The sequence below is a fragment of the Camponotus vicinus genome, unplaced genomic scaffold (assembly GCF_025532165.1).
Source record: "Camponotus vicinus isolate PSW18456_S1 unplaced genomic scaffold, iyCamVici1.0 SCAF_12, whole genome shotgun sequence".
In the NCBI taxonomy this organism is placed as follows: Eukaryota; Metazoa; Arthropoda; class Insecta; order Hymenoptera; family Formicidae; genus Camponotus; species Camponotus vicinus.
Genome location: NW_028141948.1, coordinates 3,759,448 through 3,787,199, shown reverse-complemented (window position 1 = coordinate 3,787,199; position 27,752 = coordinate 3,759,448). Strand labels below are relative to the sequence as shown.

At 31.8% G+C, this 27,752-nt stretch overlaps 2 protein-coding genes and 2 long non-coding RNA genes across 5 annotated transcripts in view; 2 read left to right on the top strand and 2 right to left on the bottom strand.

Annotated features, from left to right (window-relative positions):
- The first annotated feature begins 12,119 nt into the window (after nt 1-12,119).
- LOC145962992 (uncharacterized) lies at nt 12,120-13,611 on the top strand. The gene is made up of 3 exons (XR_014436048.1): nt 12,120-12,265; nt 13,079-13,160; nt 13,519-13,611. It is a non-coding gene; the product is annotated as an uncharacterized LOC145962992 (long non-coding RNA).
- A 1,957-nt stretch (nt 13,612-15,568) lies between these two features.
- LOC145962594 (uncharacterized) overlaps nt 15,569-27,752 on the top strand; it is a 24,891-nt gene continuing 12,707 nt past the window's right edge. Inside the window, exons 1-6 of the long non-coding RNA XR_014435887.1 lie at nt 15,569-15,837; nt 16,134-16,305; nt 16,511-17,894; nt 18,876-19,028; nt 19,220-20,089; nt 20,356-20,462. This is a non-coding gene — a long non-coding RNA (uncharacterized LOC145962594). The remainder of the gene's footprint in view (nt 15,838-16,133; nt 16,306-16,510; nt 17,895-18,875; nt 19,029-19,219; nt 20,090-20,355; nt 20,463-27,752) is intronic.
- LOC145962593 (insulin-like growth factor 1 receptor) lies at nt 19,975-22,709 on the bottom strand. The gene is made up of 3 exons (XM_083083794.1): nt 22,292-22,709; nt 21,575-22,047; nt 19,975-20,634 (listed from the first exon to the last, which is right to left on the bottom strand). The coding sequence occupies exons 1-3, from the start codon at nt 22,479-22,481 to the stop codon at nt 20,287-20,289; spliced, it is 1,011 nt and encodes a 336-aa protein (XP_082939920.1). The 5' UTR covers nt 22,482-22,709; the 3' UTR covers nt 19,975-20,286.
- Nucleotides 25,330-27,752, bottom strand: part of LOC145962590 (proto-oncogene tyrosine-protein kinase ROS-like) — a 4,941-nt gene continuing 2,518 nt past the window's right edge. The window contains exons 2-5 of one of the 2 annotated variants that reach the window (XM_083083792.1): nt 27,079-27,286; nt 26,428-26,521; nt 25,962-26,288; nt 25,330-25,754 (exon numbers count right to left, since the gene is read on the bottom strand). In XM_083083792.1, the coding sequence (XP_082939918.1) occupies nt 25,433-25,754; nt 25,962-26,288; nt 26,428-26,521; nt 27,079-27,286 (951 nt within the window). In that variant the 3' untranslated portion in view covers nt 25,330-25,432. The remainder of the gene's footprint in view (nt 25,755-25,961; nt 26,289-26,427; nt 26,522-27,078; nt 27,287-27,752) is intronic. The other variant, XM_083083793.1, reaches the window with a different exon arrangement.

The window sequence follows — 27,752 nt, the reverse complement described above, 5'->3', positions numbered from 1 at the left end:
GAAACATACTAAATTTTCATACGATTTTGTTGAGAATAACCGCAGGGAAATTCTTCGCGTATGTGGACACTCTTTATTATCTTTTATACATTTTTAGATTGAATGAGCCATCTTGCAAAAATTACTTATTAATCTGATATATCAATCAAACTTTTTTTTTACTAAGCAACGCAAAAACAAAATAGTAACAGGTGTAGTAATATAATCTTTCATCAAGCAGTCAATAGATGTCATGCATGGAATGCATGAAAATGCTAGAGTTCCTAGAATATAGAGTCTGGCAACTCGATTAGTTTTGAGAAAACATAGCGGCAATATATATATGAGCGTATCTAGAAGTTTTGAAAAAACATGGTGGCAGTTTATGAATGACATATCTCAAAACGCTAATGTATATTTATTTTTTTATCATTTATCATCTCTTAAAATATAATTTTCAACTATAGAAGTAATGAAATTTTTTAATTTATTATTGAGTTAATTTTTTTATTTTTTAATTAAAAATTGATAAAAAGAGAGTACAATTGTTGTAATTTTCTTGTCTCACTTCTTTTTCAATTATTAAGCTTCCTTATAACAATAACAATTTCCAATAACAGTTCTAATAAGCTGTCTAATAACAATTTCTATTGGTTCCGCCATTTTTTTACAAATTTCGTTTCGACGAATAAGATGAGACACGTACCGTGGCCAGATTCTATATTCTAGGGACTCTAGAAAATGCATAATAAAATGAAACATGTACAATAAAATGCATACACAACGCATACATACCGCCCACCTTGAAAGCTGGTGCTTTCAACAATATAAACGTTTATAATAAGCTAAATACATGTAATGAAACCTTAAAAAAAATAAAATCCTATGACATTAAAATTGGAGTAAACCTCATCTAATATGGGAATACTAATAAACATGATTAAAATCTTAATCTATTGGAAGAATACAAAGTTTAGTAATAGGTCGCTTATAAGTACCCTTGGTGGTACGCACTAAAGCGCTTCGTACTATTTTATCATCTCCTGGATAAACTTCTTCAACGCGACCTAAAATCCAGACTAACGGGGACAAATTGTCCTCTTTCATTATTACAAGTTGTTCTACTGTAACAGGAGATTCAATGGTATTCCACTTGCTTCGTTATTGACAAGTATGCAAGTATTCTTTCGTCCATCGTTTCCAAAAGTGTTGGCGCAATTGTTCAATATATTGCCACCTCGTTAATCTATTTGTATTTGAATCCTCTAGTTTAGGTTCTGGATAAGACATAAGAGAAGAACCTATTAAAAAATAACCCGCCGTAAGAACTGAAAGATTATTAGGATCTGTTGACAATGGAGTGAGCGGTCTTGAATTGAGAATAGCCTCAATTTGAATTAATAATGTTAAAAACTTATCATATCGCAGTGAAGCTTCGCCAATGATGCGCTTAATATAAAATTTTGCAGCCTTCACTGCGGCTTCCCAAAGTCCTCCTATATGTGGGGCCTTTGGTGGAATAAAATGCCAATTTATACGCTCACAGCTTGTAACATCTATGATCTTTCGTTTCGATTTCTCATCGATAAAGATCTCATAAATAAAGTTCGCTAAGTTGATGTTCTACACCTACAAAATTTAAACCATTATTTGAATAAATATCACTAGGCAAACCTCTTCTGGAAATAAAACGTTTAAGCGCATTTAAAAAAACCTCGGTAGTGAGGTCGCCAACTAACTCTATATGTAACGCCTTTGTCGCAAAACATACGAATATGGCTATAAAACATTTAATCAAACGCGAATTCTTACGTTGCCCTTCTTTATAATACATAGGACCAGCATAATCCACTCCACACTTTTCAAAGGGTCTCCCGAAAATGCTAACGCGAGATTCTGGTAAATTTCCCATCAAAGTATTAGATGGCTTCGGAGCGTTACGAAAACAAATTACACATTTACTTATAATATCACGAACAATGCTATGTCCTGCACATGGCCAAAAATTTTGTCGAATTGATGACAAAATCATTTGAGCTCCAGCATGTAACAAGCGTTTATGTTCGTAATTTACAATCAATTGAGTAAAACTATGACGTCCAGGTATTAAAATAGGATGTCTCGCATCATATTGCAATTTTGCATGTTTTAATCGACTACCAACCCTCAGAATTCTATTCTCGTCCAAGAAAGAATTTAGTTTTAAAATTGAACTTTTTTTGTTTACAATACCGAATTTGGAAATATCATCTATTTCCTTTTTGAAAAATCTTCCTTGCAAGATTTTAACGAGAACTAATTTTGCATTCTACAATTCATCATTGGAGCATGGTGATATTGATTTGATTAAGTTATGCTTTAAATCACGATGAGTTCTTTTTAATTTGTGTTTAATTGAGCTAATGAATCATAAGCAAAAGGCAACAACTCGAATAAGTTTTTCATAACTCAGAATATCTCTCAAATATGTCAAATTCCGGTTCCAAAGTAATAACATAAGAAGTTTTGCCGGGAATTACTCTATCTGGTATATCATTTAAAACATCGACAGTAGAGACAGGCCATTCTGATTCTATATTCTGCAGCCATTTAGGCCCGTGCCCCCAATTTATCTTACATTATCTAATTCTAATAACATTTCAGGCATAACGCCTCTTGAAAGCGAGTCTGCTGGGTTTTCCTTGCTCGATATGTGATGTCAATTCTCGATTGATGATAATGATTGAATTTCACTTACACGATTTGCAACAAATGTTGTTCAGTTTCGACTGGATCCCTTTAACCATTACTATATTGGAATCAGTCCAATAATGTGTGGCATTAATTTGGAGATTTAAGCATTTCTTTAATTTGTCACTCAACTGAGCAAGTAAAAGAGCTCCGCAGAGTTCTAGACGTAGTATCGAAAGGCTCCTGACTGGAGAAACACGAGATTTAGATGCTATGAGAAGAACCTTGAATTCATCAGTGTTAGATGAAAATCGTAGATATACAGGATGTATCTGAAATGACTAAACTTTAGGACTAAACTTTAGGAGCGTATTCTAGAGGTCAAAATAAGACTTTTTTTCTTATGAACATGGGTCCGCAAATGAACCCCCCTCCGAGCTAAAATTCGAAAATGTATGAAATTGACCAAACACCCGCAACGCAAAATTTATCTCTCAAGAGAGGGTGATAGGTAACGTCAAAACCAAGGTCAAATAATAAGGCAATCCATAATACAGCCAATTTTCAATTTTTTCCCCAAACTTTAGGGACCTCTAGCTCGGAGGGGGGTTCATTTGTGGACTCATGTTCATAGGAAAAAAAAGTCTTAATTTGACCTCTAGAATACGCTCCTAAAGTTTAGTGCATCATTTCAGATACACCCTGTATACATGCTCCGTATGCTTGTTGACTAGCATCAGAGAATCCATGTAATTCAATGGCTCTTGCTTCTTCGACTATGATTTTGCGAGGTATTTCAAGATTGCTTAAACATCTTAATTGCCGTTCATAATTTCTCCATTTTGTTTCAAGATCCATAGGAATTGATTCATCCCAATCGATTTTTAACAACCATAATTCCTGCATAATAAGTTTTCCGACTAAAATTGTAGAACCTAAAAATCCTAATGGATCAAAGATTAAAGCAATTCTTGACAAAATATTTCGTTTAGTCGGTTTCGTTAATGCTTCGGAATTAGAATTTACAAAACTGAAAACGTTTTGTTCGCAATTCCAAAATACTCCAAGAATACGAGTTTTATTATATTCAGATCCTGAATCAATTTCTTTGTCACTTGTGGAATTGTTATCCCGCAACAGAGGACTATTTGAGAACCATTTTCGTTATTCAAAACCATCACTTTGGAGCAATGCTATTGTTTAATTCTTTATATCTAATGCCTCACTCAGAATGGATGCACCAGTTAACATGTCATCAACGTAAAAATTTCTCAATACGATTTTCGCTCCTAATGGATACAAAATTGTTTCATCTTCGGCTAATTTTTGCAAAGAACGTATAGCCAGAAATGATGCAGAAGCTGTGCCATATGTCACCGTAGCGAGCTCAAAAGTTTTTAATTTCTGTTGTGGATTATCGCGCCAAAGAATGCGTTGAAGACATCGTTGCGATGGATCGATAAGAACTTGCCGATACATTTCTGCAATATCGGCAGTCATTGCAAAACGAAATGTGCGAAAACGAGATAAAATCGAGAATAAATCTTGTTGAATGATAGGACCAACGAGTAACGCGTCATTTAAAGATTTTCCAGATTGAGTTTTACATGATGCATCAAAAACAACGCGCAATTTAGTAGTAGTGCTTGTATCTTTAATAACTGCGTGATGTGATAAATAAAAATGAATTTTAGCATCACGATCCACTGTCTCCTCTATTTGATACATATGCTTCAGATCTTGATATTCACGCATGAACTTACGATATTCGTTATAAATTTCAGGTTGTTTTGATAAACGCTTTTCTAACATAAAAAAACGGCGTTCCGCGATTTCTCTGGATTTACCTAATTGTGAAATCACATTGTTCCTAACAGGAAGTTTAACAACGAACCTACCCTCTTCATTTCGTGTAGTTCCTTCTTGAAAGAGAGCTTCGCACGCACGCTCTTCGGGAGAGAATGTATTTAGATTGCTGTTATAATTATCTTCTATCTTCCAAAATTTGGAGATGGTTTCATTAAGATCATCGATAGTAATTAAATGACAAGAAGCATTCTTTTCTTTCCTTTGAAGTTCAGTGAAAGGACCTGAAAGAATCCAACCAAACTTTGTTTTTTGAAGTGTAGGATGATCTTTACACTCTTTAATTTGATCTATGCATATGAGTTGCCAAAAGACTTCAGCTCTTATTAAGAGATTTATATCACTCGGGACATTAAAGTTTGGATCTGCGAGTTTAATGTTTAATGGAATTTTAAATTGCGAAGGATGTATAAATTCTTGTGGTAATTTTTGAGTTATTTTTGGCAAAATAATGCAATTTAATTGCTCTTTATACGTGTTGAGACTGTACCGTTACATTAACTGAATTTTTTGCCTCAAAATTACCTTCCGCGATGCCCGAAATTGGCATGTTTATAGACTGCTCATTTAGATGTAATTTTTTAGCAAATTCTTTAGTTAAAAAATTTAATTGCGAACCATTATCTAATAATGCCCAACAAGCATGAGTCTTGCCCTTTGAGTCATATACATGAATTATTGCGGTGGATAAAAGCATTCTCGATAGAATTTTTTGCGAACACTGTGTGACTACAGAAGTAGATATGTCTTTACTCTTCGTAGGTGTATTTTGAAGACTAGTATTTTGTGCTGTATTCGATTCAAAATGTAAAAAAGTATTATGTGTACCTTGACATTTCCGACAAGACGACGAAGGACAATTTTTGGCTTGATGTTTACTAGTTCTTAAACAATTAATACATAATTTAACTCTTATTTTTGGAAACTTCACAATTTTATATTTTGTTGAAATATGAGATATATATATATATATATATATATATATATATATATATATATATATATATACAGGGTGAGCCATTTTAATTAACGCACGCAATTATTTCGGAAACAAAGCATTTTAGAGAAAAATGTTTCAGACAAAAGTTTTATGGTTTCGAGGGGGCCATAAGATGGTATCATTGGTTTGACCTTGAAGAGTTATTTGAAGGTCACATGAAGGTCACCATCAATTTCTTAAATGGAACCTACTATTTGTCATTGCATATTCTTGTAGCTTATCTCGAGAGCTTTCCAAAACACTATAATTAAGTACCTTTTCGTTAAGTACTTTTTGAGTTATGAGGCTTGAAATAATTTCTTAATTTTACATAAACCGTAAAATATCTTGTAAAATATTCATTTTTCGATTATCTTATCTTAATACTTTTATGTACAAAATAATGAGAGGAATCAATTGGTGTAAAGAAAACACATAGTTGTTTTTAAGAAAAAATATGGAATTGTTAATTGCAAATTATATATTTTTTCTTCAAAACAACTATGTGTTTTCTTTACACCAGTTGATTCCTCTCATTATTTTGTACGTAAAAGTATTAAGGTAAGATAATCGAAAAATGAATATTTTACAAGATATTTTACGGTTTATGTAAAATTAAGAAATTATTTCAAGCCTCATAACTCAAAAAGTACTTAACGAAAAGGTACTTTATTATAGTGTTTTGGAAAGCTCTCGAGATAAGCTACAAGAATATGCAATGACAAATAGTAGGTTCCATTTAAGAAATTGAAGGTGACCTTCATGTGACCTTCAAATAACTCTTCAAGGTCAAACCAATGATACCATCTTATGGCCCCCTCGAAACCATAAAACTTTTGTCTGAAACATTTTTCTCTAAAATGCTTTGTTTCCGAAATAATTGCGTGCGTTAATTGAAATGGCTCACCCTGTATATATATATATATTTCTTGTGTCAAAAAAATAACCAATCGAGAGAATAGTATCTCTGTAAATTTATAATTTGTCTTCTAGAATTAAAAAGTAATCAACAATAAATTTAAACAAATTAGAAAATTTATTTTAAAAATTCTAAGATGGGACAAATAAAATAATAAATATAATACATCGATATAATATTTTATGATATATTTTATTACAATAATATATTTCTTAATATATAATATAATAATAAATATAAAATATAATACAAATGAATTATTATTTCTCCAAAGTTCAATATTTAAATCCTCAATACTAAAATTTATGATGAAAAATCCGAAACAAAATTCTTATAGGTATTTTATACTCGTACTTTCTTTTTTAAACTTTTTTACACTATATAACATGTTGGGGAGGTGCGTTGATCGAATAAAGTGCCACGTTTGAAAGGAAATGTTTTACTTTATTCCTTTGCTTATCTTTTTGACATCTACCTGAATACACAATTGTTTTTATATTACGTCTTAGATGTGCAAGAATATATATGAGTATACTTCGAGACAAAAGCAACTAACGTACGATGATATGCGCGGGACGTTACAGCGGAAGAAGAAAAAAGATACAAATATATATTGTGCAGGATTAACAATCATGCACTGCCATCTATAATCGGATGCATGCAAGGGTGCACGAGTGGTTGCTAAAGAAAAGGGGGGGTCAAATTGAATGCCCAACACTCCCCCTCAATTTAAACGCTTTTCTTGATCGACGTCCACGAGTCCCATACCATGCAGGAATTATGATTTCCGCCTCCAAGTGTCTTAGTGAGTACATCCGCTATCATTTGATCCGTAGGCATGTACTCAAGTTTCATGGTGTAATTGTTGATTGCCTCTCGAATGAAATGGTAACGCACATCTATGTGCTTGGATCTACCGTGAAAATGGATTACGTGCCAGTTCTGCAGCTCCTTGATTGTCATTGAAGATAGTGACATTGGTCAGTGCAATGAACCCGAGTTCCTTTAGAAAGCCTATGAGGTATATGGCCTCCTTTGCGGCGTCGGTTAACGCCACATACTCCGCTTCCGTTGAAGAAAGAGCGACTGTTCTTTGTTTACGTGATTTCCAGGAGATGGCCGCTCCGGCGAGAATGAAAACCATTCCAGTATAGGATCGCCTGTCAATTGTGCAATTACCCCAGCCTGCATCAACGAAACCAAGTAGATTTTCTTTGGTCGGTCTGAAACATAGGGCTAAATTAGACGTGCCTTTAAGATATCTGAGTACATGCTTTGCTTCTGTCCAAAGCCTTTTGTTGTGACAATTATTAAATTGGCTCAACACGGCATGAGCTATGTCGGGTGGCCATGGCTAGATACATTAAACTCCCGACTAATTCCCTATACGGTACAGTTTCATCCTAGTTTTCTTGGTCATCTGTTGTCAGCTTGAAGCCGCTGGTTAATGGAGTGGATGCCTTCTTGCAGTCGGTCATTCCGAATTTGTCCAATAAGCTCCGAATGTAACCTGCCTGAGAGAGAAATATCCTTTCTTTAGTCCTTATAATTTCGATGTCCAGACAATATTTCGCCTCTCCAAGATCCTTGATGGCGAATTTCTTCCTTAGGGCATTTATGATTTTTTGTTTGCCCTTGTGATCATTGGTTGCGATTAAAATGTCGTCTACATAGACGAGCAGGAAGATTGTCTTTTCTCGGTTCGCGTAGACGCAAGAATCAGCATTTATGAGGGTGAGTCCAATATTTTCGAGTGATTCTTTCAGCTTGGAATGCCATTGTCGTCTGGCTTGACGTAATCCATATAGCACCTTCTTCAATAGGCAAATTGGACGTCCCTGACGAAAATGCGTCAGCATGCTCATAGCCTTGTATTTTATATTTTTTGCAGATTCATCCTTTGATATTCTTATAAGCATTTCTTCCAGAAGTTCCGGCGCTTCCATGTATACATCAACGTCCATATTCCCATGCAAATATGCTGATGCAATGTCCAGTTGCGATATCGACATTCTACGTTGAGCCGACAGGGCAATTAATAATCTCAGCGAACTAAGTCTTGCCACCGGTGCAAAAGTGTCGTGAAAGTCGATGCCGGGGCGTTGAGAAAATCCTCTTGCCACGATTTGAGCTTCTTTTTTCTCCAAACATCCGTCTGCATTGTATTTATTTCTTAAGACGGTTCGACATCCGACGACATTGCCACTGTCTGGTCTTTCGACGAGTTCCCATGTATCGTTGGCGACGAGGCTCTTCACTTCGTCATATATGGCGTCTTTCCATTTCACGGCATCAGGACCAGAAATTGCTTGAGAAAAAGAGATTTCGCTTGCAAGGAAAGCGAACATGGATTCATGCAATCCAGAATCCTCATCCGATTATACTTCAATAGGTCCAGGAGTAGATGTTTTCTTCTGATCATTACTCTTTAGATTGTATTGTTTGATCGGAGTTGTAGATCTTCGAGTGGTGGATCCCTTCGGTCGTCCACGTCCCCGTTTGGGAGGTTCGATTTGCTCATCATCTCCATCGATTTCCTCGGCTTGCTGATGATTTTCGATCGATTCGGATCCGTTCGCTCCGACGTACGTCTCGCATGAATCATTGTTCTCTTCAAGATCGTCCATGATTCTGAGATGACCATTTGTAGTCTCTTGAGTCACGATGTCTTCTAGGGGATTTTTTGTATCGTACTCGTGGAAAAATTTAACATCTCTCGAAATATGAATTTTTCGATCCTTCGGACTCCAGATTCTGTAAGCTTTCGATGTTTCGGAATACCTGACGAAAATACCTTCCAGACTTCGAACGTCGAACTTTCCTTTGCTAGGGGACTTATTCAAAATGAATGCTTTGCAACCAAATGTTCGCAGATAAGCGACATTCGGGCGTCGCCCGGTCCATTTTTCAAAGAGGGTTCCTGAGTCCAGACTTTTGGTGATACAGCGATTCCTTATATGATTTGCCGACGAAATAGCCTCGGCCCAAAATGACGGTGGTAATCCCGATTGGATGATCATGCATCGTGCTGTTTCAACTAAAGTTCGATTTTTGCGTTCAGCTACGCCGTTTTGTTGCGGCGTATGCGGTACTGTCAGACGATGACGTATTCCATGTTCCTTGAATAGGGCGTCCATTGCAGAGTTACAATACTCCTTGCCGTTGTCGGATTGCACAGCCTTGATTTTACGTCCTGTATGTTTTTCGGCGAATTTCATGTACTCTTTGAATTTTTTGATGACCTCGCCTTTGTTCTGCATGAAGTATACCTCGCACCAGCAAGTGTAGTCGTCTATGAAGGTGACGAAGTATCGCGCACCGCCCTGCGATTCCGTTCGCATTGGCCCACATATGTCTGTCGGCCTCGGGATGGGAAAAGAGTGCTCGATAGCTTTCCCGCTACACATATCTTGCAATCGATTGGGATCGAACTTGCTTCGAGCTTTATGCCTGCGACGGATTGGTTTCTCCACATCGATCTGACGTCCTTCATATTGAGATGTCCTAAACGTTCATGCCACGTTTTGGCATGCGACTGTTCATGTTCGCTTGCGATATACGCTCGCTCGAAGTTTTCCTGAAGATAATATAGATCATTTATACGCTTGGCGATCATTGTTGTCTTACCTTGAAGATTTCGAACGATGGCGCGGTCCTGTTTGAATAAGATCTCATGATCATTGTCGACAATTTTGGCCACAGATAAGAGATTGGTTCTCAAATCGGGAACATACAGTGCGTTCATGAGTCTTATCGGTTTTTCTTTCCTGTTTACTGAAGCCGTAATTCTAACATCTCCCATTGTCTCGACCTTCGTAATGTCGTTATTGGCAAGCTTTAATCCACTGGATACGTTTGTAATTTCAACGAAGAGTTCCTTGTTATTACATAAGTGGGAAGTGCAACCGCTATCCAGACACCATCCTTTTGACTTGCTTGGATTAGTTGTTAGTAGCGCCGTTTCTATTATGTGACCTGCATTTTGCTCTGAATTTCTTTTAGCGTAGCAATTCGCAGCTTTGTAGCCGATTTTCTTACAATAATTACATTTTATTCGTTTATTTGTAGAGGATGAATTTTTGTTATTCTTACCCGTTTTGTTATTTGAAGTATAAGATTGTTGATTTTGATGCTTTATTAACAGCGCACCGGCTCCATCGTCACAATAAAATATTTAGTAAAATATTCATTTTTCGATTATCTTATCTTAATACTTTTACAAAATAATGAGAGGAATCAATTGGTGTAAAGAAAAAACATAGTTGTTTCGAAAAAAAATATATAATTTGCAATTAACAATTACATATTATTTCTTAAAAATAACTATGTGTTTTCTTTACACCAATTGATTCCTCTCATTATTTTGTACATAAAAGTATTAAGGTGAGGTAATCGAAAAATGAATATTTTACAAGATATTTTACGGTTTATGTAAAATTAAGAAACAACTTCAAGCCTCATAACTCGGAAAGTACTTAATGAAAACTAACTTAGTTATAGTGTTTTAGAAAGCTCTCGAGATAAGCTACAAGAATATGTAATAAAAAGTAGGCAGTTCCATTTAAAAAATTGAGGGTGACCTTCACGTGACCTTCAAGTAACTATTTAATGTCAAACCAATGACACCATATTATGGCCCCCTTCAAGCCATACAACTTTTGTCTGAAACATTTCTTTCTAAAGTGCATAGTTTATGAAATATTCGACCGTTCCGGGACTTTTGGGACACCCTGTATATATATATATATATATATATATATATATATATATATATATATATATATATATATATATATGCAATATATTCTATTATGCAAATAACAAAACTAAGAAGTTAAGGTAACTAAGTAGGGAACTAAGTAAGATTCAATCTTTTAAAATTTCGCGAAAAGAGAGATAAGAATTTATTAATTCACAAAGTAAATTTTTTATCAATTGTTTTATAATTCCTATATTTTTTACAATGCAATTATATTTGTGTCGAATTTTCTATATCAGCAAATTAAGAAAAGATCGAGAAACCTATCATACTTTATTTGCATACTCTTCCCATCCATCGGCGGAATTCGCTCCTTACATAGAAAAAAAGAACATTCTTGTTTTGAAAATATATTTAGTTTTAACATGAAAATCTTGAAATGAGATTATATTGCGTTAATTAAAGAAAAATGTAATTACTTGAATAATTGCTTACTTGAATGAAGCAATTTTATATAGTTCAATCAAGAAAAATATATTCTTATGATTTAAGATTTAATTTTCTTGAATGGAAAAGAAACAATGTTAGATAAAAAATAACATTTTTAAATCAAAGATTATAATTTTCTTAAAGTATAATTAAATAATTATATATTCTTGAGGTGACAATTACAATATTAAAATAAGACTATAATGTCATTGAAATTTAAAATTATTAAATTCTAAGAAGATTATAAATTGTTGCGTATATACGAAACAATGAACGCGTTAGTTTAAGTATATAAGTTTTAATTTGATACTTATTTTTTTTCTGTATAGCAGCAAATTGTTCAGAGGGCCACATTGAAAATCCAGTACGCAACATTACTCATTGTCAGCACGACGCAATACTCGCTCAGGTCGATGTTCCTCAGGCATAGCTCGTTTTGTCTAGGTCTCATTCTGGAACGGCTTATCGCCATAGTATTGCTTCATGTTGTGCAATAGTCTCGGGGTATTACTCAGCCAGAATACTTTGGAGTCGAAGTCATCACGCTTCTTCAGTTCACGTTTAACGGTGATTAAATATACGCTTAACTACCATCGTATTTCTTTATCATTATCGTCGTTGATGCAGTCAATGTACCTGATGCATATGAAAACAATATAAGCCGGTAAACGTTCATGAATAATCATATTATTTTTCAATAGAATCGACATTATGTTGAATATTTCATATCTTTCCGCTACTTGCAGATTTTTCTTTTCTCGGCATTTTTGTCGGCTACAGTTTATTAGAATATAATATATTGAAATTTAAAGAAAAGCAAATCACATCTCATATTTTTTAATAACAAGAAAGATAATAAAATTGTTTAACAAAAATTATATAATTTTTATTTTTTTCAATTTAAATCTTAAGCGAATAAGTTTTGTTATGAGAATATAAAATAATTTTATTAAAAATAAAAACAATTTTTGAAAGTAAAAATTATTCATTAATATTTGATTTCATCTTCAATCATTATTATTTTTGAAAGCGCATGAAAACATTGTAATAATAAGAAAACAAGCAAAAAAATAAAATATTTTTAATTTAAACGATAATTTAATTTTTAAGCTACACAAACGAATGACTATAATATGATCAGAATATTTTAAAGTAATTAAATTGATTAATAAATTTCGAAATAAATACGTATTTGTAATATTATTTATAGAGTACTACCTTTTTAAGATTTTTAACAAATCTTTATTTTTCCACTGCTTTCTTTGTTGTACATGGAACATTTATTCAATAATTATAAACTTCGTTTTTCGGATTTAAAATGGTGAATGTTGTTGAATGAATTTTATCGTGCCGAAAGGTTTGAACTTATAGAGTCTCTCTTTCATATATAAATATATATATATATACAGGGTGCCCCATTTTAATCGATCACCCCGAATAACTTTTTTAATTTTGATTGTAGAAAAAAATGTTTCAGACAAAAGTTATATGGCTTGAAGGGGGCCATCAGATGGTGGCAATGATTTGACCTTGGAGAGTCATTTGAAGGTCACGTGAAGGTCATCGTTAATTTCTTAAATAGAACTCTTTATTTTTTATTGCATATTCTTGTAGCGTATCTCGAGGGCTTTCCAAAACATTATGATAAAATATTTTTCCCTCAAGTACTTTTTGAGTTATAAGGCTTGAAATCATTTCTTAATTTTACATAAACCGTAAAATATCTTGTAAAATATTCATTTTTTGATTATCTTACCTTAATACTTTTATGTACAAAATAATGAGAGGAATCAATTGGTGTAAAGAAAACACATAATTGTTTCGAAGAAAAAATATGTAATTTGCAATTAACAATTACATTTTTTTTTCGAAACAATTTTGTGTTTTCTGAAAAATGTGTGAATGCTCTCTCCACAGGATATGCGTCAATGCCGTTGCCACGGATGGATACTGTCGCGCGTTGATCAAATGGGCGTAAAGACACGTCCGACCTCCTCCCACATACATCCCTATCTTTCTCTGGTATATATATCTCTGTATATATATATATATATATATATATATATATATATATATATATATATAATTAATAATGATAAAAAAACGAGACAAGTTTAGAAACATATTTTGTTTATCATATAGATGAAAATAAAAGGAAATCACGTTAACATAGATTTAGAAACGCTATCTTTCCAAACTATAACAATTTGTATACAAAATAAATTACTAGAAATAATATTTTTCCGCTTATTCATTTACATCTATCGATTTAAAGCTTCTACATTTTTATTTGTAAGGCTCAATCTCAAAGTTTTTGCTAATGTTCTTATTGCTATTTGGAAAGCTTTTGTATTAATACTTTATGTCACAAAATTTGAAATATTCTAGGAATTTTTAAATATCTTTGATGTAATTGTGAAATGTTGATAATATATGAGCGAACGTTTGCCGAAGAAAAATTTCAGCATTTTTAACGAAACATTTATTAATGTTATTAACACCAAATTCTATCATAAACAAAACATGTTAAAAAAAAACGTTTCTAGATTTACGTTTCATAATTATATAAATTTTTTTAAATCTGTGTACGCCATGTTAGAATATACTTTTATATTTCAATCATTTATTTCTAAAACATTATATGTTTATAATGATACTCATGTTTATTTGGTTACATTATTCTTATTTTTATGTCTCAAAAAATAGTGTATCGATTTAAGATCACTGTTCCGTTTATAATTTACTTATTATTAGCCTATTTTATTTACGTATTATACTGAAGTCTCTCGTTCAATCCAACTAATTCCACTGTCTCGATAATGGACAGCTGGCTCATTATCTTGATTGCGGCGAAACAGCCAGTTGTACAAGTTATTTAGATAATATAGTATACGTTCCCTACTGCATCTGTAATCAAAATTCGTAAACAATTAAAAGAAATGTTTTTAATAATAAGAATACTTATAATAAGTTAATCAATACTTGCAATAATTGGTAATTATTGCAATAAAATTGTTGCAATCATATACTGACTGCAATAAAATAATTATAAAATTAGTGATATTATATTTATCTGAATCTTATTTATAACTTTTATAATAAAATAGCATAGCATTTTTCGAAAAATTAAAATATTGATTTTAATATCATACTTATATTGATAATATCATACTTATATAATACTTATATTGATTTTAATACCTATATAATTATTACATGACAATTGTATCTTAAATTCGTAGTAGTTGATACTAGGCCGGTTCTAACGCAGGTCCTCCGAGGGGGGCGCGGGGCGGGGGGGATTTCGGTGGCGTGGGCTGAATGACGTCACGCGGGACGGAGGGGATTTCGGTGGCGCGGGGGCTGCGGGGCGGGTGTTGGATGTTTTATCGCAGGAACGATAGCGCGAGGAGAACGCGTGCGAGAAAGATTACATACCCTGTTGATAAACAATATAAACAGCGGTATTCTCCTTAAGCAATATTGTATTACATACCCTAACGCGTCGGGATATGTTTTCGCAATTTTAATAAAGTGACAAGTACTTTTCGAAAAATTCCTATAGCTTAAGAAATCAGAAGTATAATATTTTCTTACGAGCAAGGAGGCTGATTTTGGAAGGAGAGGCGTTTTTAAGATTTTTAATAGGTTCGCCCTTTTGGTTCAAGATTTGGCTCTATCCAGCAGAGAGCTTAGCGGACAGATTTATGACTCGCGAGAGTCTTCTCGCGTTTTGGCTAGCCCTTAAGGGTGGCCAGGCGAATTATTTAGTTTCTCTCCCTTTTTTTGATATGCAAATAGAAATATACATATATACAAAAGATTAGAAATACACGAGGATTCACAAAAAACTTTGCTTTAAAATATAGAATTAAATTATTCCCCGATAGAACCACTCATTATATGCAGGCTCTTTATCAACTATTTGCAACATGTGTATTCTAGATCATAAGTCATCAAAATTGAACTGCGTGGTCGTGACCTACGAAGTGCATTGGAAGTCAGTTACATTAGTGAACGGCACGCAACAAAAGAGCAAACAATTTATCAATATGCCGAAACGTATGGCAGACGGCAGATTTTTCACAAAGATTAACTTGTTGCTACCAGTACAAGATTATTTTATATACGTGCGTGTGTATCCAAATAATTTTAGCGATTTCTACAACGAGAGTTTAAGCAAGATCGTTCACATATAAACATGTATAAAGTTCCCGATTGTAAATTTTCGACATGGTATGTTACTTCATTGTTATAATTCATTTCAATATAATCCATTGTTTGCCACTTTTCTTGAGTTATGAGGCTTGAAATAATTTCTTAATTTTACATAAACCGTAAAATATTTTGTAAAATATTCATTTTTCGATTATCTTACCTTAATACTTTTATGTACAAAATAATGAGAAGAATCAATTGATGTAAAGAAAACACATAGTTGTTTTTAAGAAAAAATATGGAATTGTTAGCACCAGAAACAACTGCTTTAACGATATTCACCTAATTCTTTTCGTATGTTATACTTTATGAAGGATATTTCAATGTCCGAGAAAAATAATCATCATATACTAAATTTCAAATCTGCTCGGAGTCATTCTGATAGTAAACGCGTGCGAGAGAGAGGGAACGATAGCGCGAGGAGAACGCGTGCGAGAGAGAGGGAACGATAGCGCGAGATGATCGCTTACGAGAGAGAGAAAAAAGGTAAAGACTTATAACTAGCGCAAAGGATAGAAATATGTGCGAAGAAATTACATCATGATTTAGTAAACTTAAAACTCTTTATTCTTGTTTTTACATATTTTTCTTACGTACTATGGACTAAAAACTAAAGCCGCCAGCTCGCAATCGACGAGTTGATGCTTGTTGAAGGTGTCGCTAGCGCGTATTACATTCGATACTTCTTTAGGATCCGTTACGGTGGACGCGATATTGGAGAATTGCGTAAACTTCACATCAACTGTTTCGATAATTTTATCCAATCGATCAAAAGTTACATCTATGCAACCATCGAGATCGAACATACGATGTAACGTCGATTCGATCATCATCATGCGTACATCTGAAGATTCGAGACTTATGAGTTTAGCATCGTTAATTGTATGAACTCGCACTGTTAGCGGTCCAACACTTATAAAACTGTAGATGTCTTGAGAGCCATTCCGAAGGAAATTTTGAATATTATGACGTTGCTCGTAGAGTCCCTTCCACGTTTCGAGAGATAATATCAGTTCCCTCGAGCGCTTTACATCACATGTATAATTCATCGCGATAAGTCATGCATTAGTACAATAAAATTTATTCGATGATCTATAATTCTGTTGGGTATATTGCCTTTGACAGGCGCTAAGCACTACGCTACTGATTGACGAACTGCGCAACCAAGAGCGATTGCTCGCACGACAGCGCGCAGAGGCGACATAGCACATAGCATGCACACGGCACGACTGTGCACACGACACCACAGTAAGAAGACGTCATAAGAGACGACCGAAAGAATCTGGAGGCCTGCCCGGCCCTATCTTAGGGTCCATCCGCCACTGCTATTTGGTACAGTGGGGATTTTAGTATATACTAGAGGGATCTTGAGGGATGTGGTCACTCTACGGCGTTGTGCTCGTCGGTGCCGTTTCATACGGAAGGCCAGTCGGAAGCCAGCATGCACGCGAATACCTCCACCGGCACTTATTTGGTCAGCGAGCGACCTTTTAGGAATCCTCCGTGGCAATCGGCATTGCATCCATCGAGTGAGATACCAACATCGCTCTGGAGTCGCGTATCACTGTGTTAAAAAGCAGCATTAGGTGTGAGGTCTGGATAGCTCAGTGGTCTAGAGCAGTTGCCCGGAAAGCGAAAGACTCGGGTTCGATTCCCGATCCAGCTACTTGCGCCTCACATATTTTTCTAGTCTGCGAATATTGTTTTCTAGCAATTATTCGTTAGGCTGAAAAATGTGTGAATGCTCTCTCCACAGAATATGCGTCAATGCCATTGCCACGGATGGATTCTGTCGCTCGTTGATCAAATGGGCGTAAAGACACGTCCAACCTCCTCCCACATACATTCCTATCTTTCTCTGGAGAACCGTCGGAGAAGCATGGGTGTGGTCGACGTGAACGAAGCATAAACGACGTGCTTGAATCTTCTATCACTACTTCGGATTGTTCGCGTATTGAAGACATAATAATAAGGCATAACGGCTTTAGACATTATATAAAACTAACAAGAAACACAACAAATTCAATCCAGTCAATGATGGACCATCCAGTCCTTCGTGATTCTTTTGATCCTAGGTAATATCCTAAATATTGTAATTTTAAATATAATTCAAGAGCTTTCGTACAATTTTAAGAACAATTCAATAAAATAAATGACAATTTTTATGTATTAAAATAAATGAGAAAAATAAATTTTTTTTATAAAAAATACTTTCAAGCTATCAAGGTTCAAGATATCATTATTTAGTTGGAAAATATCAATTACTGTATACATTATGTGTGAAACAAAATATTTATATAGCGTATTTATATTTATTATTTAGTGTTGTCGATTTATTAGATATTTTCGATAAATACATTATATATATAAAATCATATTTCGTCGTGACAATAATATGTAAACGTATATTACATTTACCAACGTCATTGCGTTTAAACCTCATTGCTAAAAAATTATTTTAATTTTGTATGACGTAATATTTGAGATAAACGAGTGTATTAATACTTTTGAAAAGTCATGTTTATATATTTCGTTCGACATTAAATATCAAATATAAAGAAGAATCATAGAATAGAAATCATATAAAGAAGAATCATACAATAAAAATATTAAATAAAAGATTACAATAATTTATTAATAACAATTATACAATTCGTATACAATATTTAATCGTAATCAAAGTTACATTTTCAAATTAAGCCCTCATGCGAGAAAATAATAATTATTCTACAATCGTAACAACTGGAGAGTATCAAAATATCTTTGTGAATTTTGTGCACGTGTTTAAGAGAACTAACAACAAATTAAACATGTCTAGGAAATTATATTCCAAATTAAAAAAGCTACTAAAAAAATCCTCTAAGTAAAAAGATGAAGATAGAAATTTATTCGTAGAAAATTTTAATAAAGATATCGAGAAAAGAAGGAGAGGGAGAATTTTTTTCGTCATATTTCGTTTTTGTGGTATTTGTATAATAAAATCATTAAAATGGCATGTGTTTCATTAAAAAGATTAATTTATTAATTAATTTATTATTAATTTATTAAAATTTCAGGAGAGAGAAAGATCTGATATATTCCTGTAACTTCATGAATCAAACTTGATAAATTATATAAAATCTCTTATATTACGATTAATTCTACGATTGCACATGTTCAATGGGAGTTGTTGCATTATGCATCCAATGGATCCATTATATGATATATCGGTAAGCAATTTTTTATATATAGTTTTTTTTACTAATTTTAATAAGAAATAATTGATGAAGATAACGATCAATTATAACTCTTGTAAATAATACGTTAGTCAATGAGTCAATATTTTATAAGCAATAAGTAAAGTTCTTTTCATTTTCTTTTCTATAATTGAAATCTTATTTATGTGTCTATCGTTTTTCAGCAAATACAAAAGATGATACTCAAACTTCCGCGTTTCTGTGAATTGATAAATAATCATTGTAATATACTTCACAATTGGAAAGTCAATAACTTGATGAGTTTCTTATCACGATGTTTAAGAAGTGATATTGAAGATATAGATATCGATTATGAATATCGAAATATTACAAATTCAATAAAGATAGTGTATACATATAATATATCATCATTGTATATAATATACTATAATATACATATATGTACATGTACATCTATATGTATATGTATATGTATATATAATCTCATATTTAATATTTTTTATAATGCATAATATTATACATATCTATAAAACATTGTCAGTATTTGGTGATCTTTCTAAATGATAGACCATAATTGTGTGTAAATATTATACATTATTAGCTTTATTAAAGCTAGTAGAGATAGAGCAATAAGTATAGTTCATTTTTACAACTGCATACTTTTGTAATCATCAATATAATTTAAATATAAAGTAAGTCATTAAATATAAAGATAAAATATATGTATATACTTATCCCGAATGATGTCGAAATTCATACATGATAACTGTTATAAATTCAAATATAATTATATTATTATATTTATATATTCACAACTAATTAGGATATTATTCGCGTTTCCTCTTTCACTCATAAATTTTACAATCATTTGTAATTATCGGTTATATATAATATCGAAAATTAATTATATTTCCATGTTGAAAAAGATATTGTTTATACATATATATATAATCGCAATTATTAGATTTCGCTTCGATTACTCAAAAATATAAATTAGATATATCATTATATTACATTGTTTATAATTATGAAAACGGATGTGATATTTTTTAATAATCAAAATTTTATGGAAGGTAAGATTAAAAAATTTCTTTTATCTTCATTGATAAATCTAATATGAAGATTAACCTAATTAATCTAATCAAAGTTTAAGAATTATAAACCTGAAAATAACAGAATCAATTTAGAAATATTCTAGAAATATTTTTTCTACATTCAGATTTATTGAATCGTTTGGAAAATAAGATAAATATTAATTTAATTATATCGGCTAAATAGTATCGACTGGACTCAGTAAGGCATCTTCTATGTTCTTTCTTAATGCTATAATATTTTTCAGACAAAATTTGAAATTTGGTCTAGCATCCGCTGCACTCCAGCAACGTAGCATCAACTGGTATAATGGTGACGGACAGTTAAGAGTCATCGGCAACCTGCCTCCAGCAAGTACATAATTTATCACTCTTTCATCAGTCTTGGCAATATAAGGTTGCTCACCCAACGATGTAATTTCCCACATTAATATCCCAAATGACCAAACATCGCTTTGAGAAGTAAATATTCTGATCATCAAAGATTCGGGTGCCATCCAGCGAATAGGAAACAAACCTTCTCCTTTCTAAAACATGATTTTAACAAAAATTTAATTTTCTGATTCAAGTTGTTCATTTTTAGAATATGTGCAAAATAGAAAACGTTCATTTATCTCTTGCTATATATAAGTAAAAACTATTTATATTCTATTAGGTGTATAACTAAGTTCCCGCTGCTCATAATTAAATGGCTCCAGCTGCAAATGTAATGAAATTAGTCATTTGTCAATAAAATTGAGTGCGCAAAAATTCATTTTTTATGAAAGAGATATTTTTTGAATCGATTTAAAATGAAATGTGATGAGTTGTTTTTTCGACATATACTTCTTCACTGCTTTGATTTAAATAAAATTGCAGCTGAAGCTCATCGATTGATTTCTGAAACAGTCACGGCTGACCGCTACCAACAACAATTATACTGATTGAATGATGAATTGATGCGAAAAAGGCCAGTAATTGACGTAAAGTGATTCTTTTGCATGACAACGCGCGACTTTATGTTGCAAGAATCGTAAAAGAAACACTATTGGAGCTCGAATGCGAAGTTCTCCCGCACCCGCCTCTTCTCCAGACTTGGCCTCATCGGATTATCACCTTTTCCTATCAATGCAATACGTGCTCGCCGATACACACTTCTCTAATTACGAAGAAGTCCAAAAATGCATTATCAAACGATCAATGGATTGCTTAAAAAAACAAGTCGTTCTATCATCGCGGAATCCAACTTTTGCAAAAAAGATGGGAAAAGTTATAGAAAACAAAGGATTACATTTTGATTAATATATTAGTTCATTTTCTTATTAAAATAAATGTATTTTTCAAGTAAAAAGACGGCGGGAACTTAGTTATACACCTAATATATTACTTAAAGAAACAATGCAGGATACTATTATGATAAAAAAATGGAAAGTATTTTCGAAAGAATTCATTTTTTAGTCATTAAATTTTTTTCATAATTATATTTACCACGCGATAATAATCATTTTTATAGATATCTCTAGATAGTCCAAAATCTCCAATTTTGATGACACGATTCTCGCGATTTCTCGAAGATACTAAACAATTGCGACACGCTAGATCTCTATGTACAAAACGCAACTCTTCCAAGTAGCAACAACCTCGCGCAACATCTTCGCACATGGCGAGCAAATCTTGCAAACGCAGAGCAAGCGAATCTGACGCTTGCAAATTTCGACATTCTCTCAAATATTTTAACAGATCACCAGTTTCCATCAATTCCAACACTAGTAACGGAGAATCCCCATCTAAACAAACGGCCAACAATCTTAATATATGTTTGTGTCGAAAATGATTCATAAGCTTGGCTTCCTCTAACAATTTCTTTTTCTCATGGGAAGAAGCATCTTTTCGAAGCGTTTTTATTGCAACGGATATTTTTGTGCCCGATTTTTCTAAGTTCTTCACCTTTCCTTGAAACACTTGCGAAATATTTCACACAAATTTACATGCGCACTTCATTAGAAAATGTATAGTTTAATGTCAAGTAAAATATTATACTTTACTTTATATTAAATAATTCAACGAAAAATATATAATAAAGTGCATGCTTGTTGTCTCATCTAAATTTTATATTACTTATAATCTATTATAAAAATTCATGTAATTTATATCTTTATTAGAAAATACATATCTGTTTTGTTGATCCAGAAATTAATTTAAAACATTGCATAAAAAAATTAATTTTTACCTTTCCGAATGCGCCGCTACCAAGAAGTTTTGTAAATGTAATTTGTTTACGTGCGACTTTCGCACATTCATCCGAATTATAATGTAACATAGGACTGTAAGCCATATTGAATTGAGTGTTTCGATAAGGTACTTCATGTAGAATCGCCAACTCTACATCGGTCATTGTTGAAGACAAATTTGTTCATTATCACCTCTGCGATGCACTGTTATAAAATTTCGAGTTAATTATGTAATAATATGTATTATAAAATCTATTGCTTTTTAGTAAATTTATTCGTTTAGTTTTATATAAGTAAATTACTATTTTCAGTAAATCTCTAGATATTATATCAGATATATATGTATAATCTACAATTCAAGTCGATACCTAAATCAAATATACTTACAATAATAAAAGTAGCAGACGCAGATTATAGTAACTATAACGATAAAACTTAACATCAATGATAGATAATATTTTGTATCTGTTATTTCAGGAATATTCGAAATAACACCTATATTACGCAAAAATATAATTTTAATATCTTCGTGTGTGTGTGTGTTTAAAAATATATTTTTACTTATAACTTTAATACAAAATTTAATTTTTTTTAATTTTAAGCCTATTCATATCTAAAAAAATTAGCACATAATATCTATGCAGCACAGAATGTTACAACTACTTCGCAACAATGTTGCAATATTACAAATATATTTCCACTTCATGTACGAATACGATATTAATCTTCAAAGATAATATATCTTTTTATTATATTAAAAATAGATACTATTATATCTATCATTATATTTTTCTATGCATATTTATGTATTTTTCACATGTAAATAAATATAATTATAACGGATTTTTTAAATTTTTAAATAAAAATATAATTAGTAATGTATAATTAATTCTATAACTAATATATATATATATATATATATATATATGTGTGTGTGTGTGTATAAAGTATTACCCATTATAAGAGTATGTAGAACATTTAAAATAAAAAGTGATTCGTAAATAAGAGTTTAAAGTAATTTTGTATAAAAATATAACATTTTATGTTATATGATTAGGTTTAAATATAATTTTTGCAATATATTATCTTAGAAATGATTATCTTAGATATTGGAAACTTCTATTTATATCAAAATTTTAATTTAATTAAATGTTTCCAAGATATTTATCCATCGAAAACAAAAATATTTTATACGTAATATTATTAAATGGTTGCAATAACATTGCATTCTTTCCAATATATTACACTGCAATATTGCTACAATATTTCATTGCGAAAAGCGGACAGCTTAACTTCATTACAATCTTATAACAATAACTCAGCAGAGTTTCGCAATCGATTTGCAATATTGCAATGTTCCAATGAAATTATTCTTCAATATATCCGCAACCTTATTGTGCTGTATGGACCCATTTTCCTTTGCTTACCACGTTTGCTACCACGTGTTGAAAAAATAAATCTTTCATCAGCCGGCCATGTAAATTTTCATCATATTCGGGATATCTTAATATTAAGCGAAACTTGTATAAAGTTCCCGATTTTAAATTTTCGATATGGTATATTATTTCTTTGTTATAATTCATTTTAATATAATTCATTGTTAGCCACTTTTCTGCTGCAATATCTTTGTATTCTAGTGTAGGAGGGATCGTCAGATTAATGTTTGGGATCCATGAAATGTCCATACTATTTATGTTGACCCCGCTCAAAGTAATATTGTTTGGATCTGAGTATATGTGAACGATATTGCTTAAACTCTCATTGTACAAATCGCTGAAATTAATTGGATACACACGCACGTATATCAAGTAATCTTGTACTGGTAGCGACAAGTTAATCTTTGTGAAAAATCTGCCGTCTGCCATACGTTTCGGCACATTGATAAATTGTTTGCCCTTTTGTTGCGTGCACTAATATAACTGACTTCCAATGCACTTCGTAGGTCACGACCACGCAGTTCACCTTCTTGGGTGGCATCCAATGAACTACTGCTATAGTAGGCGTCAAAGCTACAACACTTATGTTTTCTGGTGCATTAAGCTTACCCGAATTAGTTTTTATTAGTATCACATTCGAATCGAATGGATTTATTGATAATTGATCAAAGTAAAAATTGCTTAAAGTAAACTTCAACTTGTACTCTGTAAATGGTGTTAAGTTCTGAATCTCGTAATATCGCTTGTACGTCTGCACATTGAATTTCTCAGACTTGTTGAGATTGTTGTCTAAACAGCTTACGGAGATAGTATATATAGTAGTTGGTAAATTATATTTTTTGCACTGTTTACAACCGGCTCCGGAAGATTCACAACGATGCTGTTTGCCGTTGCATTCACATTCTCAAAATTATAAACTTTTTCGTCAGGTGTCAGACATTTCATTTGAGGATATGGTTGTAAAGATCTATCAAAAGCGTAAATTTCATACATCATATATTTACGTAAGTTTATTATTATCTTTTCAACATATTCGGCTGCATTTGCGCTCTGGAGACTTGCATATTTCTTTTTCAAAACATAAAGAGTAGATTGAAACAGATCTTCATCTGCTAAAATGTAAATGTTTGTTTTGTCAATCCTTATAGATTCGAAGTAGATATTATCACTTATGTTTTCCTTGTGTAAAATCGTATTGCACATAGAAACGTTAATGTCTGTCACAAATATGTGATCATCACTTAACAAGTAAATTAACAGCACCTCATTATTCATGTCATCAATTATTATATCACGATAAGAATTACTATAATGCAATAGGCAAGAAGATGAATTTATCTGAACAATTTGCTCATTTTTTCCATCGAGATGATATTGCATCATATAACATGTATCATTCATCGAATTGTATAATAGGGAATATAAAATTCTAAAAAATATATAATTCTAAATATATAATTATATAAAAAATATATAATAATAAAAGCTAATTATTTTACTCATTATAAAACATTATTTTAACAAAAACAGAAACTTGTATGTAGTAAAATTTCGAAATTCTTATAATTATATAATAACTTATTATTTTTTTTACTTATAATATTAATTATAAAACAATGTAAAATTATAGAAAATTTACAAATTTGCATAAATCTTTAATGGAAAATTATTTTTTCAGGTTAACGGTAGTAAACGTACCCCATAGACGGTGATACATTTAAACGGTGAATATAAATTTCTGATTTGAAAATCTTATCAAATTTAATTATGCCATTTTCCCACATTGTTAAGTCGAACTTTACAATATGTGTGTAGCCTGACAAGTAATAGGTGAAATATAAATTTCTTGCTACCCAATCAATGCAGATATCAAGTAGACCAAAATGAAAGCTAGCTATTATTGTGGTTTTATTTTCATTAATCTTCAACGTTTTTAGGTCATTTCCGGTATACCAATAAATTCTATGTTCCTGTATCGAATAAGCGGCAATTATTACTGATCTGAAAAAAAGGAGCTATATTCTATTACTGATCTGAAAGAAAGGAACTAATAATTGTATAGTAAAAAATTATAGTTGAGATTTCTAATTTTATAGTTATTACTATAATGTTGATAATAATAAACTTGTGCATAATAATAATAACTTTAAATTTATAGTGTCAAAAATAATTTGATAATTATAACTATTTTTTTATCAGTATACATACTCTAGAGACATTTCGAAATTAGTAATGGTGTTTGAATCCACATCCAATATGTGGATACCTTCTCCAGTTGTGAGTAATAATTTAGGTATTGGATTTTCATGTGTAGTTGACACATTGATTAAATCCGTGTAAGGACCAGCAACAATTTTAGTATGCGCACGTATTCGAAAATAATATGTCGTGTTAGATATTAGATTGTGCACCGTGTGCTCCAATTTTGTAGTTGTGATATTTTTATCGTCGCAGGTTTCTTTAAAGTCCTCGAAAAAAGAACACTGCACTTGGTACCCTTGTATTATTTCATCGGTAAATTCAGGTTGGTTCCATCTGTATAAACATAAAATTTTAGCCATTTTATATTTAACAAAATTATAACAGAATTAACATTTTGATATATTTATGTCGTTGAATTTAAGAAAAAGAGAGAAAAATGAAAGAATACAAACTGAGAATTTAGATTCCTTACCTCAATGTCACAAAAATGTCGTTTACTTTTTCTGTAAATTGACTGTCGAATTGTACAAATGCTCTGAGAGATGTTGGCTTGCTCAAACTGCTTTCTAGAGATTTCAAGATCGCACATATTAACATAATTATATATAAGATTAAATGGATTATCTCAGTAAATCAGAAAGAACAATTTAATGTGAAAATAAAGGAAAGAGAAAAAATAAATGTAAACTACAAAATATGGACATTAGCACAGTTTTGACCTTTAAAAAAATAATATAAGAATTTTTTGCGTCATTCAAGATTTAGAAAAGTAATCGTTAATTCATGGCAAAAACGAATAAATAACTTTTAATAAAATGACAAGTACTTTTCGAAATTCTTATAACTTAAGAAATCGGAAGTATAATATTTGCGATTGCTTTAAAACAAAGTAGCAAATTAATAAAATTGACTTTACCTTAAATCATGACAATTTTTATGTACACTGTTATATTTATATTATGGTTTTCTATTTCTTTTTTGGACGGAATAGAATTTATATTCTTCTCACTACTGGAAGATATTTTTAGAATTGATTTCCATTCTCTCTTGAATTTAAATTATATTTACACTTTTTCGTCATAGATTTTGTTATCAATGTTTTATGCATTTTTTTGCAACTTACCGATAGATTCTGGGATGATAGAAATGTTTGCAAGTGTAACTTCATCGACTTCTCGCTCATTCCTCACAGTCATACTATCAGAATGACTCCGGTCAGATTTGAAATTTAGTATATAATGATCACTTTTCTCGGACATTAAAATATCCTTCATAAAGTATAACATACGAAAAGAATTAAGTGAGTATCGTTGAAGCGGTTGTTTCTGGTGCTATTAATGATAAATTATATAAATTATAAAATTAAACGAAAAATTGCCATTCGTTTTTTGTTTGCTTAATAATACCGGTTTGATATATACTATTCCTAAATATATAAATTGAATGTGATGTAGTTTTATTCATATCATAAAATCTATTTTTTATTTATTTTTTTTAAGGCATCATGTATGTCAAACATAGCTCATGTCAAAAATAAAATCAATCAATACGTTAACGAGAGTCAATGAGGATTCATAACAGTTTTTAGCAAGTACAAGCGAAAGTGTAGCTCTTTGCAATTATTAAAACAATTTTGTTTAACGATTTGATTCTTTCTCATGATAGGTTAGTTAACTCTTCTCAATTTTACCGTAACTCATATTTCTTTTCAAAAATTTGCCGATATTACTAAAGTTTTAATAACGTTTGTACTTCAAGAATAAAAAGGTTAAAAATATTGTTTCTTTATAGTTATTA

Coding starts and splice junctions, on each gene's coding strand:
- LOC145962593 (XM_083083794.1), bottom strand. CDS start 22,481: ATGACCGATGTAGAGTTGGCGATTCTACATGAAGTACCTTATCGAAAC. Junction 22,048..22,291: donor AATTAATTTTTTTATGCAAT/GTTTTAAATTAA, acceptor ATATTTCGCAAG/TGTTTCAAGGAAAGGTGAAG. Junction 20,635..21,574: donor AAAATGATTATTATCGCGTG/GTAAATATAATT, acceptor ATCATGTTTTAG/AAAGGAGAAGGTTTGTTTCC.